At 60.9% G+C, this 16,093-nt stretch overlaps 4 protein-coding genes across 4 annotated transcripts; 1 reads left to right on the forward strand and 3 right to left on the reverse strand.

The window, feature by feature from the left end:
* Positions 1–812: 812 nt before the first annotated feature.
* HETIRDRAFT_155921 (uncharacterized protein) lies at positions 813–5,705 on the reverse strand (the record flags this gene model as incomplete). The annotated part of the gene is made up of 28 exons (XM_009550766.1): positions 813–958; positions 1,028–1,118; positions 1,184–1,263; positions 1,320–1,347; positions 1,417–1,499; positions 1,560–1,648; positions 1,703–1,732; positions 1,780–1,893; positions 1,949–2,123; positions 2,180–2,386; positions 2,446–2,661; positions 2,734–3,152; positions 3,215–3,364; positions 3,421–3,436; positions 3,494–3,617; positions 3,670–3,732; positions 3,791–3,870; positions 3,928–4,029; positions 4,084–4,146; positions 4,203–4,436; positions 4,489–4,705; positions 4,763–4,827; positions 4,887–5,098; positions 5,157–5,238; positions 5,299–5,355; positions 5,415–5,456; positions 5,522–5,614; positions 5,676–5,705. 28 exons carry the CDS (start codon positions 5,703–5,705, stop codon positions 917–919), a joined length of 3,204 nt encoding a protein of 1,067 aa, XP_009549061.1. The 3' UTR covers positions 813–916.
* A 1,763-nt stretch (positions 5,706–7,468) lies between these two features.
* Positions 7,469–8,132, reverse strand: HETIRDRAFT_386946 (uncharacterized protein; the record flags this gene model as incomplete). Its single annotated transcript, XM_009550767.1, has 1 exon — positions 7,469–8,132. A coding segment is annotated over one exon (510 nt), but the record flags the coding sequence as incomplete, so codon positions are not given.
* A 1,059-nt stretch (positions 8,133–9,191) lies between these two features.
* On the reverse strand, positions 9,192–10,129 carry HETIRDRAFT_239605 (uncharacterized protein; the record flags this gene model as incomplete). Its single annotated transcript, XM_009550768.1, has 3 exons — positions 9,192–9,361; positions 9,420–9,805; positions 9,906–10,129. Coding segments are annotated over 3 exons (780 nt in total), but the record flags the coding sequence as incomplete, so codon positions are not given.
* Positions 10,130–14,472: 4,343 nt separating this feature from the next.
* On the forward strand, positions 14,473–15,297 carry HETIRDRAFT_453344 (uncharacterized protein; the record flags this gene model as incomplete). The annotated part of the gene is made up of 2 exons (XM_009550769.1): positions 14,473–14,757; positions 14,869–15,297. 2 exons carry the CDS (start codon positions 14,473–14,475, stop codon positions 15,295–15,297), a joined length of 714 nt encoding a protein of 237 aa, XP_009549064.1.
* Positions 15,298–16,093: the final 796 nt, after the last annotated feature.

A 16,093-nucleotide genomic window follows, 5' to 3' on the forward strand; every position in this document is an offset into this window, starting at 1 on the left:
TACTGAAAGGGGTACCTCTCTTGTTTGAGCTAGTCGAAGATGCGGCAGGAGACGCACCAGTATGTAGTAGATAATATATCTCCTTTGTGAGGGGAGAAATATATCAGATGCCTCATGACCGCCAGTAGATCGTTGTAAGTTTGAATAAGAAAGTATAGGGACACGCGTATGAGGAAGATGAGACATTTTCCATGGAAGGCTTGATGGTGCTCGATTTATATACCCATGAGACCAAGTACGACGACTGTTGATACATGCCATTTGGGACTTGTTGCTGTAGCGCAGACAGTCTATACGACTATGAATTTATAGCTGCAGTGCGTAGAAGGCGACTAGACGCTCGAACTTACCATCTTTCCAGGTAGGATCATGGTGCCACTCCAAAACGCGATGCTCAATCTCCGCTTGCTACATCCACGGAACCAATTCCGAGAACAATCCTGCTGTAGGCGAAGGGAACTAAACATGAATGCAACAGCAGTAACGAGCACTGTCGCGGAGCCAACAGTCAACTATCATCACTTACAGCTAAAAAGCGCTTGCGGTGGCTAAGTTTGTGCACATGTATTATGCTCCATGATAGCCATAGTGGGACAGTCAAAGAGTTGCAGTCCTACAGTAGAATTCACAGAGAATCGTGTAGGGGCCTATTATGAAAAACAGACTCGATGAGTCTGGTGTTGCCTAGTCGCCGTTAAAGGAAGGTTTGTGAGGTTGACCGAAATTTGGCTATGACCCGTGGGAAAGAAAAGTCAGGGGATATTTCCATATTTGGAGGTATGAGCCGTGTTATATCAGGCTTGCTTGTTTATCCACTGACAAGCCAAAGAAGAGGACTGTAGTATTATCAGCACTGCGACACATCGGTAAGTATGCTACAAAAAAGAGACACGACGACAATATTGAGCGCAGTTCATCAAGCAGTGTTCGCACCAGAACCGTTCTGCGAGACGGTGTACTGACAAACGCGGCACGCGATCAGCAAGACAGCGCGGGGCAATAATCAGCACGCAGAGGTGATCCGCACCTGAACAGTCATCGAGGTAGCCCACGCCGTAGGCAAGTTGTCAGACCCGAGGTACTCGTAGCGCAGGGTATTATCAGCCACAGTCTTGTATCTAAAAAGAGGACGTTGGTTGTGAGGAGGCTGAGCAATCGAATCTGAGGTATTGAACGCCCTGACCTTTTCAGCTTGCCAGACGAGCCGGGGCCGCGAATGAGACCGTCGAACTCAGTCACAGCCTTAAGTACCTGAGCGATGACCTTCAAAACGAAAGCGTTAGTCGAGTCAGTCAACAAAAAACAAAGTGCCCACTTACTTTAGTCCTGAGCTCATCACCCAAACACCTGAAAGTGTAAGTGGGAAACATATGTTCAGCGAACCAGTCACGACCCGGTTAAGAACCAGTCACAGACCTAGCTGCACCGTCTCCGGTCAAATACATCTCTTTGGGGCTCCGGGTGATGTCCACAGTTTTAGGACTAGCAAAAACATCGCCCTGTTATATGGAGACTGTCAAGACCAGGAGCAAGTGTATGTGGTTAGACAAATGACTGACGTCCAAGTTGGCGCTCGCGATGTTGACAAAGACCCGCTGACCCGCTTTGAGCGAGAGGCTACCGATGCTTTGGTCGATCGTGGATTCACCTGGATCATGGGATCACGAGTTGTCGATTTCCAGAGAATGGGAATTGAACGTACGGTAGACACCTCGGAAGGCAGGATCGATTCCTGGGAACCGTCAGTTTGCAATCCAAACACAGACAGGTGGAACTTACTCATAGCCTCATGCACATATCCTTGCAGCACCGCCTCGTTCTTCGGATCCTCGGCATTGATCAACGGCGGCGGGTTCTTATCGTTCAAGTAGAAGTTGACAACGTTGGTGAGGGCTGTAAAGACAGCCTAAGTCAACAGATATATCTGCTGCCCGGATTTCAGACGTACTCTGAGACAGCTCGACTGTGGTCCCGATGAGGAGCGCGAGGATGTTGTTCGTCACTTCGTCGACGGTGCCGCCTCGTTCAAAGAGGGTATGCGCAAACGGCACCCGAGTGCTCTTCTTTGCCTTGGTCGATGAAAATAGCTGTTGGATAGTACCCACGAAGGAGGCGATCGACAGCTGTAATGCAGGCGTCAGCGTTCAATGAAACATAAGACACCAAGAAGGCCACAGACCCTTCCACCAGCGCTGCCTATCAGGCCAGCTTTGATGTGCCGCTTGAGCTCGCTGACATGCTCTTGAACTTTCAGCTCAAGGTTCATGGCTTTCGAAGGGTCAACATCGAGGAAGAACAGCGTGTAGATGTCAGTCAGCATTCCATAGAGCTCAGCCTCGGTATATGTGCCGAAAGAATGTTTGTCAGTCTTGAGCTGCAATCCAGCCTGGACAAATACCCATGTCAGGTGAAAAGGCTACTCCGCACATATAAGGCGGCACGCACGATCTCGGTAGCGGCCCAGCGGAGCGGAACATACTTGAGTACATCCCGAACGATGTCAACATTCCTCGTGTTCTTGTCCGTCAAGGTGTAGGACTTCGACGACATCAAGGTACGCGTGTTATCATAGAAGGACTGCGCAATCTTGTCCAGCGCATTGGGCGACGAAGTCAGGGCCCGCAACACCTCACGCTGTTCGCGTCTACCCTGCGCGGCATCCTTTGACGCAATGAAGAACCTGACCATGCAAAACTTCAGCGGTCTCCCTTTGAACGAGGAACAAAAGCCAACGAACCCTTCGCCCTTGACAATCTCAGAAATCTTTTCCGACCCGGGCGTATTGAAGTTTTCGCTCTTCAGCACCTGCTCAACGTCTCGATACTCATTTGCATTAGCGATCGGTCCCGGGTCACCAGGCCTCTGGAAGTCGAACTTGTCCGCTGTGCCCAAATTTTTCAAGAATCCCTTCATGGATTCTGGTGTCTGGAGCGGGAACCAAGTGTAGGTGCTATTCTGCGAGTACTCTCCAGGGAGCGCACGGAGTAGAAGACGCCCGAGCATGCTCCCGTTTCCAGGCCCATGAGGGTCTCGCTGGCAGTCTGCGAAACCCCAGGCAGTCATATTGAAAGGCGTGAAGTCCGCAGTGAAGAAGCGGTCGCCTCTAGTAAGGGCAATTGCGTCGCTGAGGATAGCTCTGCTAATGGTGTACCCTGTGATGATCGACCGAGTGTCAAGCTCAGGGTTGACAAACCAGCAGGAGAAAGTCGCAAACCTGGACAAAGACCAGCACCGTCCACGACGGGCTTGGCCTCTTCAGCCTGAAGTCCAACATAAAGCTCGAGGTTCTCGATATCTCCGTACAGCTTCTCTGCAGCGTCTGCAATCTCAGGGTTTGGATTCCACTCCAAGAAACTGGTGTATGCTGTGAAAGACCGTGACGTCAAACGTGGGCATCAAATGAAGCCGAGGAACACTCACGCTTCAGGCCAAGGAACTTCATATAAAAAATGCGTCAGATTGATAAACCAAGAAGGGGCAAAAGATGACTGACCTGTCTGAATTCATTCAAAGAACATACACCCCACCGACGATTCGACTCGATGCCCATGATTTCATGCAGCTTCATAACTTGAGGTGTGCCTCGCGCCTTGAACGCAGACGCTGGGTGCTCCGTACTGCACCTGATATCAGGAACCACAATATCATGTCATCGAAAAGTGAACGCACGCATTCTTCAAAATGGCTGCCAATTCCTCATCCCTAAAGGTATTATCCGCTTGCCGTTTCAGGCTAGATTGACAAGAGGCTCAGAAGCTGAGAAGCTGGAAACTGATAAAAGGACACTGACTTTCCAAACGTCCAGTGCGTGATGTCAGGTTCCTCCGCCTGTATCTTCTTCGTCGCTGTTTTGAAGTCATCGATGGTCAACTGCGTCGATGGCGACATCAATTTGAAGGATCCAATCTGGAGTTGAGAAAACCATACCTGGTCGACAGGCTTGTTCTCGAAGATATGCGCCATCAGCTGTTCGACCCATTTTTCATCTTCGACAGACGTGGTCGCATGCCATCGGTAGAGGCAATTGAACTAGAAATCCGTCAGCGTGCTGATACTTTCATTATGGATGGTAAATTGGCAGACCTCGACACTGCAGACGTTACCCTTACCACGCTCGAACAGTTTGTGGTCCTCCTCTCTTATTTCCTGAAATCAAACACCTCGATCAATCGCAGGAAAACATAGAGACCGACCCCACTCACTCCAAATGGATTGAGGCTCCATGAACTGCCCTGCCTCACTAGGCCCAAGATACTACTGAAATAGTCTGCGAAGATGGCCGCACCGAACCAAGCACAGTTCACAAGACGCGCAGTGTTGAAAATCTCATCCTCTTGCTTTAGTAATTTCTTCGACCTGTCGGGATCGTTTGATGGGATATCGGGGTCGACATAGGTTCCGCGCTCGTTGATCTCGAGCAGCTTCCTCGCGATATACTGCATAACCCATTAATCTCTACAACTTGGAAGTGAGGAAGAGGATACTGACATTGTGGTTGCGACTAAACAGAACCAACAAGACACAAACGGCAGGTGGGAGCAGGAGAAGCCTGTCTTCTGCGAATGTGTCGGGATACAGGAGACCGCGCCCGTCTCTCACGCGGATTTTGTTCAATGATTTCTCATCGTGACCATAAAGTGGGGACAAGTCAACGTAGGATGAGGTCTCATTGACGTTGACATCTTTGTGAGAAGTGCGAAAGACCCTGATGGTGAAAGGTTACTCAAGACAATTGTATGGCTGAAGAGAAAATTGACCTCACGTATGAATGACCAATGCCGCAAAGGAGAACATCATGCTTGATAATCCTGCTGGATGTTTGACAAACTACAAGGGTTTTAATCAATCGAGTAACGTATATGCGGCGGGAGTTTCGCGAAACGCACCCCTTCCCGCTTTAGCAAAGTATCAAAGACGAGGCCAGCATCTGGCAGATTGTTCCGGGGCAATGCGTGTGTCTGTTGAACACTACGAGCGTAGGGGGTTCCGGCCTTGCCCATGCTGGGATCGCTGAGGTTGTTATGAGATCCATCTGCATTTCTCCACGCGTACTTGTCTCCAAGGTACGTAGCCGGAGGATGAGACAGATCATTATAGACTAGAATGGCTTTGATGAACGGCTTATTCGGGAGGTCATTCTGATATAAAGAACGCACGGAACTCGATCACAAGGTTCTCCAGCCTCTTGAGGACAGGGCCCTCCGGCATGTGAGACAAGATGGTCAGGATGTGCTCAAGCTTGGACAGTCATCATGGTGAACCGTGGGGAATCAAAGCGAACGGTACGAGCTGTCTCACCAGCATTTTGCGATCGTCTAGAGAGTTAAGGTTGCCGATCGCGTCTACCAAAGCAGCCTGTATGCAGATTCATTTAAGTTTTGGTATCCGTCTTCGTAGGGTTCATCAATACTTACGAGAGTCGATGGCTCGTAGTATGTCGGCAGCCCCTTCTTGATCTGCAATGTATCAAAATTTCCCGTCAACGCGCATACGAGAGTTGGGAGAGTTTCCTGAGGCTCGCCTGTTCGCGGAAATCGCGAATGACTTTGGGGATGCCATCGGACTGATCGTGGTCGCCGTTGTTGGGCGCTTCAGGCTTAGGTACTCCGAACGTCTGTAATATATCCAGCTCAGGTTAGCTGGTCGACACGTCAATATCAAAGACGATCGCTCACCGAAGCTCTCTGCACAAGTCTGGATGCCATGGAGTGAAAATATAGCTGAAAGACTGCGCTCGCAAGGCGGTGGTCGAAAAGCGTGCAAGGGGTGTCCTTAGCCGCCGTTGGTGCAGATCGTCCAGACCTATATATCTAAGATGGCGGAGCTGGGAAACCTTGACAATACTTTGGCATATTGCAAGTCTCTGAGACCGTTCTGGGGAGGACGTTTGACAATTTCCGAAATACGACACATGAATGATTCGCGAACACTCACATAGGGCGTTCGACGTCAATCTCGGCACCGGTCCCTACTTTTGACATCCTCTTACCCTACGGAGGTCGCGGCCCCCTATCCCATGGTCACGCCCGTCCCATGCGTCTTGCAGTGCTTACGCCCGGGCGACTCTGCACTCACGATGCACAATATGGGACCAGATCAGGCATGTCCTGGCTTCCATGTCTCCTTTACGGAGATCAATTTGTCTGATATCACGCTCTCTCGCTCCTGGCTCTAAGACCGCTACTTGCACGGAAGCAAATTAAGATGATGTTGCGGAACGTGACAGCCGGATTCGAAGAGTTGTCTGACGCCGAGGGCAAGCATTAGAGCGCTGCAGAAGGTAGCGAGTGTAGCAACGAGTAAAAATACTGTAACACTGTCGACGAGGCTTCCCCGATGTCCAAAAGTCTATACGTCTTTCTAAGAAGCCCTATGAGATGGACGCGAACGAGCCTGATATTTTGCTTCCGGGGGGAGTTAGAAGACGCACTATTGGTTTTGACGCACCAGATGCTTTACTAGTTCCCCAATAGGCTGACAGGGCGCTCATATACATCCGATCTGTAGACCGTCGCAGCCTGTCGATACATTCCCTGACATGCCTCGTACGTAGAACACGGCGTAAGGGAAGAAGTGGGACGACGCGTGGGTGGGAATACGTCCACGTGATATGCACCGTTAGATCAGGCAATGAAACCGATCATGAATGCCAGCCGAAGAGATGCGCACATCGAATTGTTCCAAATTGTTCTACGACCAACTAACACACCTGCAGTGCGCTCCTGAAAAGCCTTTTCGTTGTTGGTAGCCACATGCTAGGCTTGGCCCGGGTCTCGAGCAATATACAGATGTCCGGGGTATTCATCACCGACAAACCAACAATGGGCTGCCGCTATCGACGGAACCGGCGCCGAGACGATGACGCCAGCGCCAACACAACCATAAAGGCGCCTATCGCGTTCGAAGCCCTCTTCTGGTCTCCGCTCGTCAATTATAGCTGCCCTCAAGACAAAAGCTGTCCGTCCTTCTTCCGAGTCCGAAACTCGCAGTGCACGAATGACCGTCTAGAGAGTGCCTGATGACCTGCTCAAGCGCGCCCCTCATAGTCCGAACGGACCCGCATCTGTGGCAAAGCCCTCTCACCGGTGCCTTGTCGATATCGCATATACGTCCGTCGTACCCGCACCCGGCGCGGAATGTGCGCGCGAAGACGTGCATGGATCTACCCGCCTTAGGACAACGAGAGGACTACATGTAAAAACACCGTATGCATGTTACGCAAGGCAGGCAGGCAGGCAGGCAGGCAGGCAGGCAGGCAGGTGGCTTATAAAACGAGGAAATGGCCTCAGATGGACGACGACGACAACGACGGTGTGGGTGGGGGGAGGATGTGCAAAGGAAATTAGAGAACGAATTGCGAGTGGCCGGGACGAGCAACTGAGGGCCCCGAATGCCATGCGGCACGAATAAAAAAGCCCGGACGGGAGTGAGAGGAAAGCGGGGAAACGGTATCGAAAGAGACGAGAGCGGAAAGGTATTAATATGTGCATTGGACAACGAGAGGGATGGATATGCCGGAGAGACGGGAGACGCTTCTGGGTCGCATAAGAGATGGGATGATATGATGCGGACGGGAGGCCGATGACAGAATCCGAGCAGATGGGCCAAGACGTGGGTGGTGGTTAGAGTACAGATATAATATCCTGGCATAAAATAATAGTAGCGCGTGGGGTGGAGAAACAAAAGCGATCGATCAACCGTGTAGGAGAAGAAAAGAAAAGAAAAAGACGAGAGGAACAAAGAAAAAGAAAAGGAAAAGGAAAAAAAACGCACGAGTGAGACGCAGTCTGCGAGAAGAAGGAAAGGGCGGTATGTGAAACAAACGAATGTCTAGAAAGGATGACAAAAGTCCGAAACGGACGATCCTCCGCCGTCACTGCACGGTGCAGCCGCTGTTGCCCTTGGCATCGCGGCTCCGCCTCGATCGTCGCGCGTCGGTGTCGGGCATGTCGCCGGGCATGTGCGCGGTCGAGGGCGCCTCGTCGTCGGCGTCGCGCTCGGGGACGGTCGACGCGCCTGAATAGAGGCTCATCTTCGACACCCGCTGCGCCTCCTCGCCCGCGCGGCTCCCCGCCGACAGGTGCCGCGCTGCGTCGGCGTCGGCCACGGAGGCGCCCGACCTGGCGTTGCCCCTCCGCCGGCTGGAGTAGCTCTCGCGCGTCGTGGCCATGCTGCGCATGCTCGCCGTGTGCGGCGCCGTGCTGTCGCTCGAGACGGACAGGGGCCGCTCCTTCGACTCCTTGGGGCGCACCAGGACGGAAAGCTTGCGCCGGATCACGTTCTCCTTCTCTTCGCGATGGGGGTGGTGGTGGTGGTGGTGGTTAGGCGCCGCCTTTGTCGAGGGGCCTGCCATCGCCGAGGAGGAGCGCACGGGCTCGGGCGACAGGGACGCCATCGAGCGCTTGAGCGGGGAGAGCAGCTTGTACGCCGTCGGCGGATGCGGGACGGAGGCCTGCGAGGACGGGCCGTTCTGGGCGGTGTCGAAGCTCGCTCTGGACGACCCCGCGCCGAGCACGCCGTCTGAGGCAGGCCCTGCGGCGCTGCCCCGCGCGGCGGCGAGGAAGTCGACCGGGCTGCCCCGCTCCGCAAACTGCGCGTACAGGAGCAGCTGCGAGCGGAGATCGCACGTCGGCGGGGCGTTGCCGGCGCACTTTGAGTGGGCGATGAGGCTGCACTGGGAGCACAGCACGGCACTCTTCTTCACGTTCTGCATGCACACCCTGCAGATGACGGCTGCGGACGCGCGGGTCAGCTCTGGGCACACACGGCGCGGCGGCGGCGGAGGACGAGGACGAGGACGAGGGCGACTCACGCTTGCTAAACGTCGTCTTGACAAAGGTGTGCTCGCGGATAGAGAGAAGGTCGCTGTTGTCGGCGGGGACCGAAATTGCCGGGGTCGGAAGGTCCGCCGACGGTCGTCTTGGGGAACCCGACATGATCTCCTCGAGACGGGGGCGCTCGGGCAACGGGGGGTCGACGATATCGAGCGCCGCGAGGTGCCGCACGGCCTCGTTCTTATGCAGGTCCGCGCTGACGCGGCGCAAGAACGGAATGCTGTCCTGCGGCCGCAGGTCCTGCGAGAAGCGCGTGATAAGCAACGGAGAGCGGCCCACGCCGCCGAAACGCCCCGCGGCAGTGGGGGTAGGGAAAGGAAGGGCAGGGAAGGGAGAGCGAAAGGGGACGACGGCACGCACCTTGTGAGCGCCCCAGTGCTTTTTGAGCCACTCGTGCTCGCAGAGCAGCTCCGCGCTGGGCCGGAGCGACGGGTCCTTGTTGAAGCACTGCTCGAGGAAGTCGACGAGTGGCTCCGAGCACCCGTCCGGAATCGGCGGCATCGCGTCCTCGACGATGCGGAACATGACTGCCAGAGGAGATCTGAATAAAAGGAGGAAACGCGACGACGCGACGAGCGCACTCACCGGTCATGCTGTTCGCGATGTCCCCGTAGGGCGGACGCCCGGTGAGCAGCTCGATGACGGTGCACGCGAGGGACCAGATGTCCGACTTTGTCGACGCGCCCTTGAGCTCGATCACCTCTGGCGCCATCCAGTTCGGCGTGCCCGCGACGTCCTTGATCTCGCGCTCCATCGCGCGGAGGTTGAGCGAGACGCCAAAGTCGGACAGCTTCACGTTGCCGTTCTTCGTCGTGAGGATGTTCGCCGCCTTGAGGTCGCAGTGCACGACGTCGCTCCGGTGGAGGTAGTGCAGCCCCTCGAGGATCTTGACGACGTAGCTCGCGACCAGGCGCTCGTTGAGCTTCCCGAACGCCTTGAGCGTCTGTCCGAGGGACCCATTCTCGGCGTACCTGCATGTGATTTTAGCGCGTCCGCATAAGAAGCCCCACGCAAGGAACGGCGAGAGCAGAAAGAACGAGGTCAGGAAGAAAGAAGAAGGGGGCCACTCACTCGAGTACGATGCTGAGCGAGTTCTCGTCCCTGGCCATTCCCTCGTACTTGACGATGCTCGGGTGCGAGAGGCTCTTGACGAGGTCGACCTCGCGCATGAGCTGCGTGACCTCCTCCTCCTTAAGTCCCTCGAGCCCGATGCGCTTGACGGCGACCATCTGACCGGTGTTCAGATTTAGGGCGCGATACACAGAGCCGAACTGCCCGCGTCCGATGCAGTTGCCAAGTTGCTACACGCCCAAAACACACGGACGATGATGATGACGATGATGATCAGAAAACGGAACCCCGCGGAGACGAGAACAGAAACGCATCGCGCAGATATGGGAACGAACGGGCGACTATATATATGCGCGCGGGGGCGCGCGTCTGCGTGTATATATAAACGGCACTCACGAAGTGCGTCGGCGCCTTGCCTTCCTCCCTCACGATGAGCGTCGGCCGCACCGCGCCGCTCCCGCCCGCGCCGCCCTCCATCGAGTCCCGCGCGAGCAAGTCGCTCGCGCTCGCGTTCGTCGACGCCGCGCCGAGGTTCACCATGCTCTCGAAGCGCGAGCGCCGCGGCTTTGCTCCAAATTCGTCGAAAGAGTTCGGCCGCGGCCGCCGGCGCGAGCTCGCGCCGTCCACCTCGCTCTGGAAGCGCCCGCGCGGCTGGTGCGGGCGGTCGCGCGATGACGCGCGGCTCTCGTCGAGCGGCGGCGGCGGCGTCGGCGTTGATGCGGCCGGCGACGCGCTGCCGTGCTCGCCCGACGCGGTCCTGGGGAACGGCACGAGCGAGTCGTCCGACGCGCGCGCCTCCGCGTCCGGGCTGTTCTTGCGGAGGAGATAGATGCCCCCGCCGCGCTGGGCGCCGGCGGTCCTGGTGCTGCTGCGCCGGAGGACGCCGCGCGGGGTCGCGTCGAGGCTCGCGCCGGGTGCGCTGGGGGCGGTGGGGACGGCGTCCTTGGGGAGCAGGCCGGGCGCGTCGACGCTGTGGCGCGCGCGGTGGGTCGGGCGGGCGGGCGGGAAGCGCGGGAGGGACTCGACGCTGGCGTTGGCGTTCTGGGTCTGGCGCGCGGGGCCGACGATGGCGAGCTTGCGCGGGGGCGAGATGGAGAGCGGGCTGTGGGCGGGCAGGGGCGTGTCGCGGTCGATCGGCACGGGCGCGGGCTTGGTCATGGACCTGGTCTTGGACGAGGCGGGGCTCGAGGAGCGCAGCGCGTCGATGAAGTCGTCCGGCCACTTGCCCTTGCCGAGGTTGATCCGCTCGACCCGCTCCGGCCCGTCCTTCTGCTGCTGCTGCTGCTGCCGCCGCGGGAACGCAAACGCGGCCGAAAAGTCCTCCGCCTCCTCCGCGACCCGCGACAGATCCACCACCGCCGTCTCGCTCGGCCGGCGCTTGCGCCTCTCGCCCGCGGACGGCGGCGGCTCGTCGAGCAGGAGCCCCGCCGACGCCGCGCTCGCCTCCGTGCGCGTGAAGGACGGGTACTCGGACGGGACGAACGACGTCGCCTCCGTCGTCATCGTCCGGATCGTCGCGAAGCGGTTGTGCCCCCCGCCGTGCCCGTTCCCATGTGCATTCCCGTTCCCGTTCCCGTGGCCATAGCGCTCGCGCTCGCGCTCGCGATCAAACAGGAGACTCGCATACCCCGACGCACTCGTCTCCGTCGCACTACTCGACGCAACCGACTGCCTCGCGCCCGTCGCCCCCGTCCCGTCCGTCATCACCGAAATCACAGACGACGACGCACGCGACGACGCCTCCCCGACCGACGCGCGCGTCGAGTCCGCAAGCGACGACCCGCGCGACGCGGACGCGCGCACGCGCAGCGGCGAGCGCGGCGGCACGATCGGCGGCACCTCGTCGCGCTCGCTCGCCGCCCCGCCGCCGCCGCCGCCGCCGCCGGTCGGCGTCTCGCGCCCGCGCCCGAACACGTCCTCGTTCTCCTCCTGCGCGGTCGCGGCGTCGCTCAGGTCGTCGTCGTCGTCATCATCCTCGTCATCCTCTTCGTCTTGGCGGTCGTTTTCAAAGTCGTGGTGGTCGTGATCGTGGTCGTGGTCGTGGTCGTGATCATCGAAGCGGAGCAAGCCGTCGTCCGCGGGGCTGTACGACCGCACGGTCGGCAGCGCCGGCGCCGGCGGACTCCACCGCTTGCGCGTTGGCGGCGGCGGCGACCTCGGCGCATGCGTCTGCACAAGCGCAAGATTCGGCGTCGACGCCGCACCGCGCGCCGCGCCACCATACGGCGACGCCCTACTAGCGCCAGCGCCTGCACCCACACCCGCGCCCTTGAGCGCGCTCGCGGCCGCCGGAGCCGGGGGCGCCTCCGCCCAGCGCACGAGCGCCCCGACGGTGCGCGCGACGCGCGCGAGGCCCTCGGGCGCGGCGGCGATGAGGTCGTCGCGGCGGAAGAGGTCCGCGGGCGGGAGGCCGTGCGCGGCGCACGCGGCGAGGAAGCGCGTGACGTTCGCGGTGCGCAGGCGGCCGTCGTCGCGCGCGTCGATGCGCGCGATCGAGCCGGGGCGGAGCTTGTTCATGAGTCTGCGGGCCCGGCGGGTGAGCGGGCGGAGGGCAGGAGAGAGGCAGGAGAGAGGCAGGCGTCAGCACGATCGTCAAGCCGAGGCAAGGCACGCCCCGCAGTCAATTTTAATAAAGAAAGCAAAACGGGACCCGATCCGGGGCACGCAGCGGAACACGCACGCACACGGAGGAGGGCAGGCCCGGAAGCGCAAGAATGCAAGGGATGCAAGAGAGGGGCGGCGGCCGAAATAAAAACACGCACTGGCAGAGCACGTATCCGTCCCTGAGCGCCTCCCCAAACAACCTCCTCTCCCTCTCCTCCCCCGCCGAACTCACCGCGCTCACCGCGCTCGCACTGCTGCCTGCGCCCGCGGCGCCGCTCCTGCCCCACACGCGCTCAAGGCGCGCGAGCGCACGCAGGCGCAGCTCGACCTCCTCCGCCTCGCGCGCGCCGATGCCGATGCCGAGCGCCGTCTGCGTCTGCGGGCGCAGCATCTCCCTGCACAGGAGCGCCGCGGCGGCGCGGATCGCCTCGCGGTGCTCCGCGTTCGCCGCGCTCGGGGCGGAGAGGGAGGTGGTGGAGGCGTTGGGGTGGCGGAAGGTGGGCGTGACGACGCGCTGGGCGGGGGAGAGCGCGCGCGGGCGGAGCGCGGGGGTTGCGGTCGCGCCCGAGGTCGTGGTCGTGGTCGTGGTCGTGGTCGTGGTCGGGTTCGGGGACGCTGCGCGCGCGGGGCGCTGCGACTCGGCGGAGGCGCGCCGCGGGGACGCGGGGGGCAAATGCGACGTTGAGGCGGACGCGAGGCCGCGCGAGGAAGAGGCGGCGGTGGTCGGGCTCACGACGCGCGGGCGTGGGCTCGGGCTCGGGCTGGAGCCGGGGCTGGGGCTGGTCGGCGCGCGCGCGCGCGCGACGGCGGGGCTCGTCGCGCGGGGCGTCGAGGGCGCGTCGTCTTGCGTGAGCGGGAGGCGGCTCGTGCTGGCCGAGGCGCGGCGGGCGAGCTGGGTGCGCGAGGTGGAGGCGGAGGAGGACGCGGGCGGCGGAGTCGGGGTGGCTGGGGGGCTGCCGTGGAGCGGGTGCTCGCGCGCGCCGGGGGCGGGGTATGCGCGCGGGAGGGAGGGCGTGGAGGGGGAGGAGGGGAGGAGCGGGGGCGGGCGGCCTTTCCTGAATCGGGACCCGGGGGTGGGGCTGGCGGGGGTCGCGGCGGCGGAAGAGGAGAAGCGGGAGTCGCGGGAGTCGCGGGAGTCGCGGCGCGGGGTGAGGGGCAGCGGTGCGCTGATGTCCTTGGCGGAGATGCTGGGCTGGGCGGCGGGGTGTTTTGGGCGGGCGGGGGAGAGGAGGGCGGCGGTGTTGCCGGAGGAGGAGGAGGCGGGGACTGCGGAGCGGGAGTTGGGGGAGGGGAGTGCCTGGGAGGAGAGGTGGAGGGCGGGGGAGGACATGGAGGCCTGCCTGAGCGAGGGCGCGACGAAGCTGGCGAGGGCGGCGCTTGTGGGCTGCGCGGGGTCGGGGCGGGGGGGTTGGTTCGCGAAGGACGAGGGCACGGAGGGCGCGGAGGGGGCGGCGGAGTCCTTGCGCGTGCGGCGGTGGAAGTTGACCTTGGACTCGAGGCGCTTGAGCATGCGGGAGCGCTCGCCGCCCTTGTCCTTCGCATCGTCTGCGTGCTCGGTTGCGCGCTCCTTGCCCTTGGGGGTGAGGGTGGCAAAATCGTCATCGGGGGGCGGGGCCGCCTTTGCCCTGGAGCGGGTCGCGGAGCGGAGGCTCTGCTCGAAGGAGGAGCGCAGACGCTTGAACGTTTTCGGCGGGGGCTCTGGGGTCTCGGGGTGCTGCGGTCTGGACGTGGACGCGGACGGGGCCGGGGCTGGTGCGGGCGGGGAGCGTGAGGACGAGGGCGCGGGGTGGGGCGGGGAGGGCTGTTTGGGGGCGAGGCGCGAGGAGGGCATGTGGAAGGGGTGGGGGAGGGGGGAGGAGGAGGAGGGCGGGGGCTTGGGGGACGCGACTGCTGCAGCCATGTGTGCGGTGCATGCAGCGATGCGGGGACGGCGATCGATGGGCTCGGGGCCGGCGCTGGCGGGATGGAGTGGGGACGGGGACGGGGGAAGGAGCGGGCGGGGTGGCGTCGGGGGTGTGCGGACGCTGTGTCAGAGGGCGGCTGGGGCGCGGTGGCAGAGTGCGAGTGCGAGTGCGGGGGCTGGCGGCATGGAGGGAGAGAGGGCCACGGTGAGCGAGAGCACGGGGCGACGACGAAGGAAGACGAGAAGGGCGAGAAGAAGGCCGGCCGGCCTGTGCGTGCGTGTGTGCGTGCGTGCGTGCGTGCGTTCGCGGTGACGGCAGCACGGCGGCGGGGGCCAGAACGGCAGGTGCGGGCGGTGTGTGCTCACCTGGCAAGGACGAGAGATGCGCGCGTCCGCGGGGCATCCAGCGCAGTCGAAGAAGCGTAGATTCCTATCTGGCCACCTCCACTCGGTCAGTCGCTGGCCGCCCCCGCGCTGGGAGGGACGACGGGGCTCACCTGGACGCGTCGACGGCGGTGGTGCCCAGAGAGCACGGGCAGGATCAGAAAGAGAGCGAGGAGTGGAGAGGCAAAGAGCGAGATGCCCGCTGCGATCGGCTGGCCCCTCCGCTCTGCTAATTCGAATCACTCTGTCACCGGCTACATCCCTCTCCCGTCCTCTGATCTCCCTCGCCCTCGCCCTCTCCCCGTCGCTCTCCCCTCTACCATCCACGTCCATTCCACGCTATCTACAGCACACACACTCCTCTATTATCTACCCGCCCGAGCGAGCCCAGCAACCCGCGGCCGCCGCCCCGCTCCATGTTTCACCGCCATCCCGCACATGCCCCAGCCCCCCTCCCACCTGTCAATCGCCGGTGCCTGCCTCGTCCACCCACCCACCTGATGACGCACGCCCACGCCCACCCACTGATAGACCACACCCACGCCCACCTGTCCCGCCAGACACCCTGTCTCGCCCCAATACTGCACTCCCATGCGAGGCGCCCGCAGGCCCCAGCCATACAATGACGCACACCCGCATGTCATGCCGCCCCTCCCCGGATACGTGACGCACCTGCCAGGCCGTGTGACACCCCGGCAGGGGCGCCGCCCACCAACAGACTCGCCCTTCCGTGCTTCTTTTTCTTTCCTTCTTTCCTCCCGCGCTTGCTTGCTTCGCGCCCCACGACACGACACAGTCATGCTGCTGACACTGACGCTGACACTGACACGCCACGCCACGCCACGCCAAAACGAGAACGGAAACAGCCACCACCGTCATATCTCGCCGCGCCCCTGGCCCGCCCGCGCCCTCTCAAGCGCGCGCCATAAATACATCCATAAATACACCCGCACATCCGTCCACACATCCGTCCATCCGTCCATCCGTCCATCTATCCATCTGCGTAACTGTATCCACCGCAGCCCGCTGCGCGCGCGCGCGCGCTCCCGTGCCCAATCCAAACGCCCCATCCTCTTTCGACGCGCCATCTCGCCCCATTCCTCTTTCGGCACATATTGCCCTCCCCCGCGTCTGTCCTTCACTCCACTTTCATCTCCTCGCGCCCCGCCCGCCGCACAGCACCGCACCGCACCGCATAACACCGCACAGCATAGCACCGCGCAGCCAGGCGGCGGCCTTTGCCAGCCGTCGCCCGGGCCCCGACTAGGCTATATACATCCATATACATCCATATACA

The sequence above is a fragment of the Heterobasidion irregulare genome, assembly GCF_000320585.1.
Source record: "Heterobasidion irregulare TC 32-1 unplaced genomic scaffold scaffold_08, whole genome shotgun sequence".
In the NCBI taxonomy this organism is placed as follows: Eukaryota; Fungi; Basidiomycota; class Agaricomycetes; order Russulales; family Bondarzewiaceae; genus Heterobasidion; species Heterobasidion irregulare.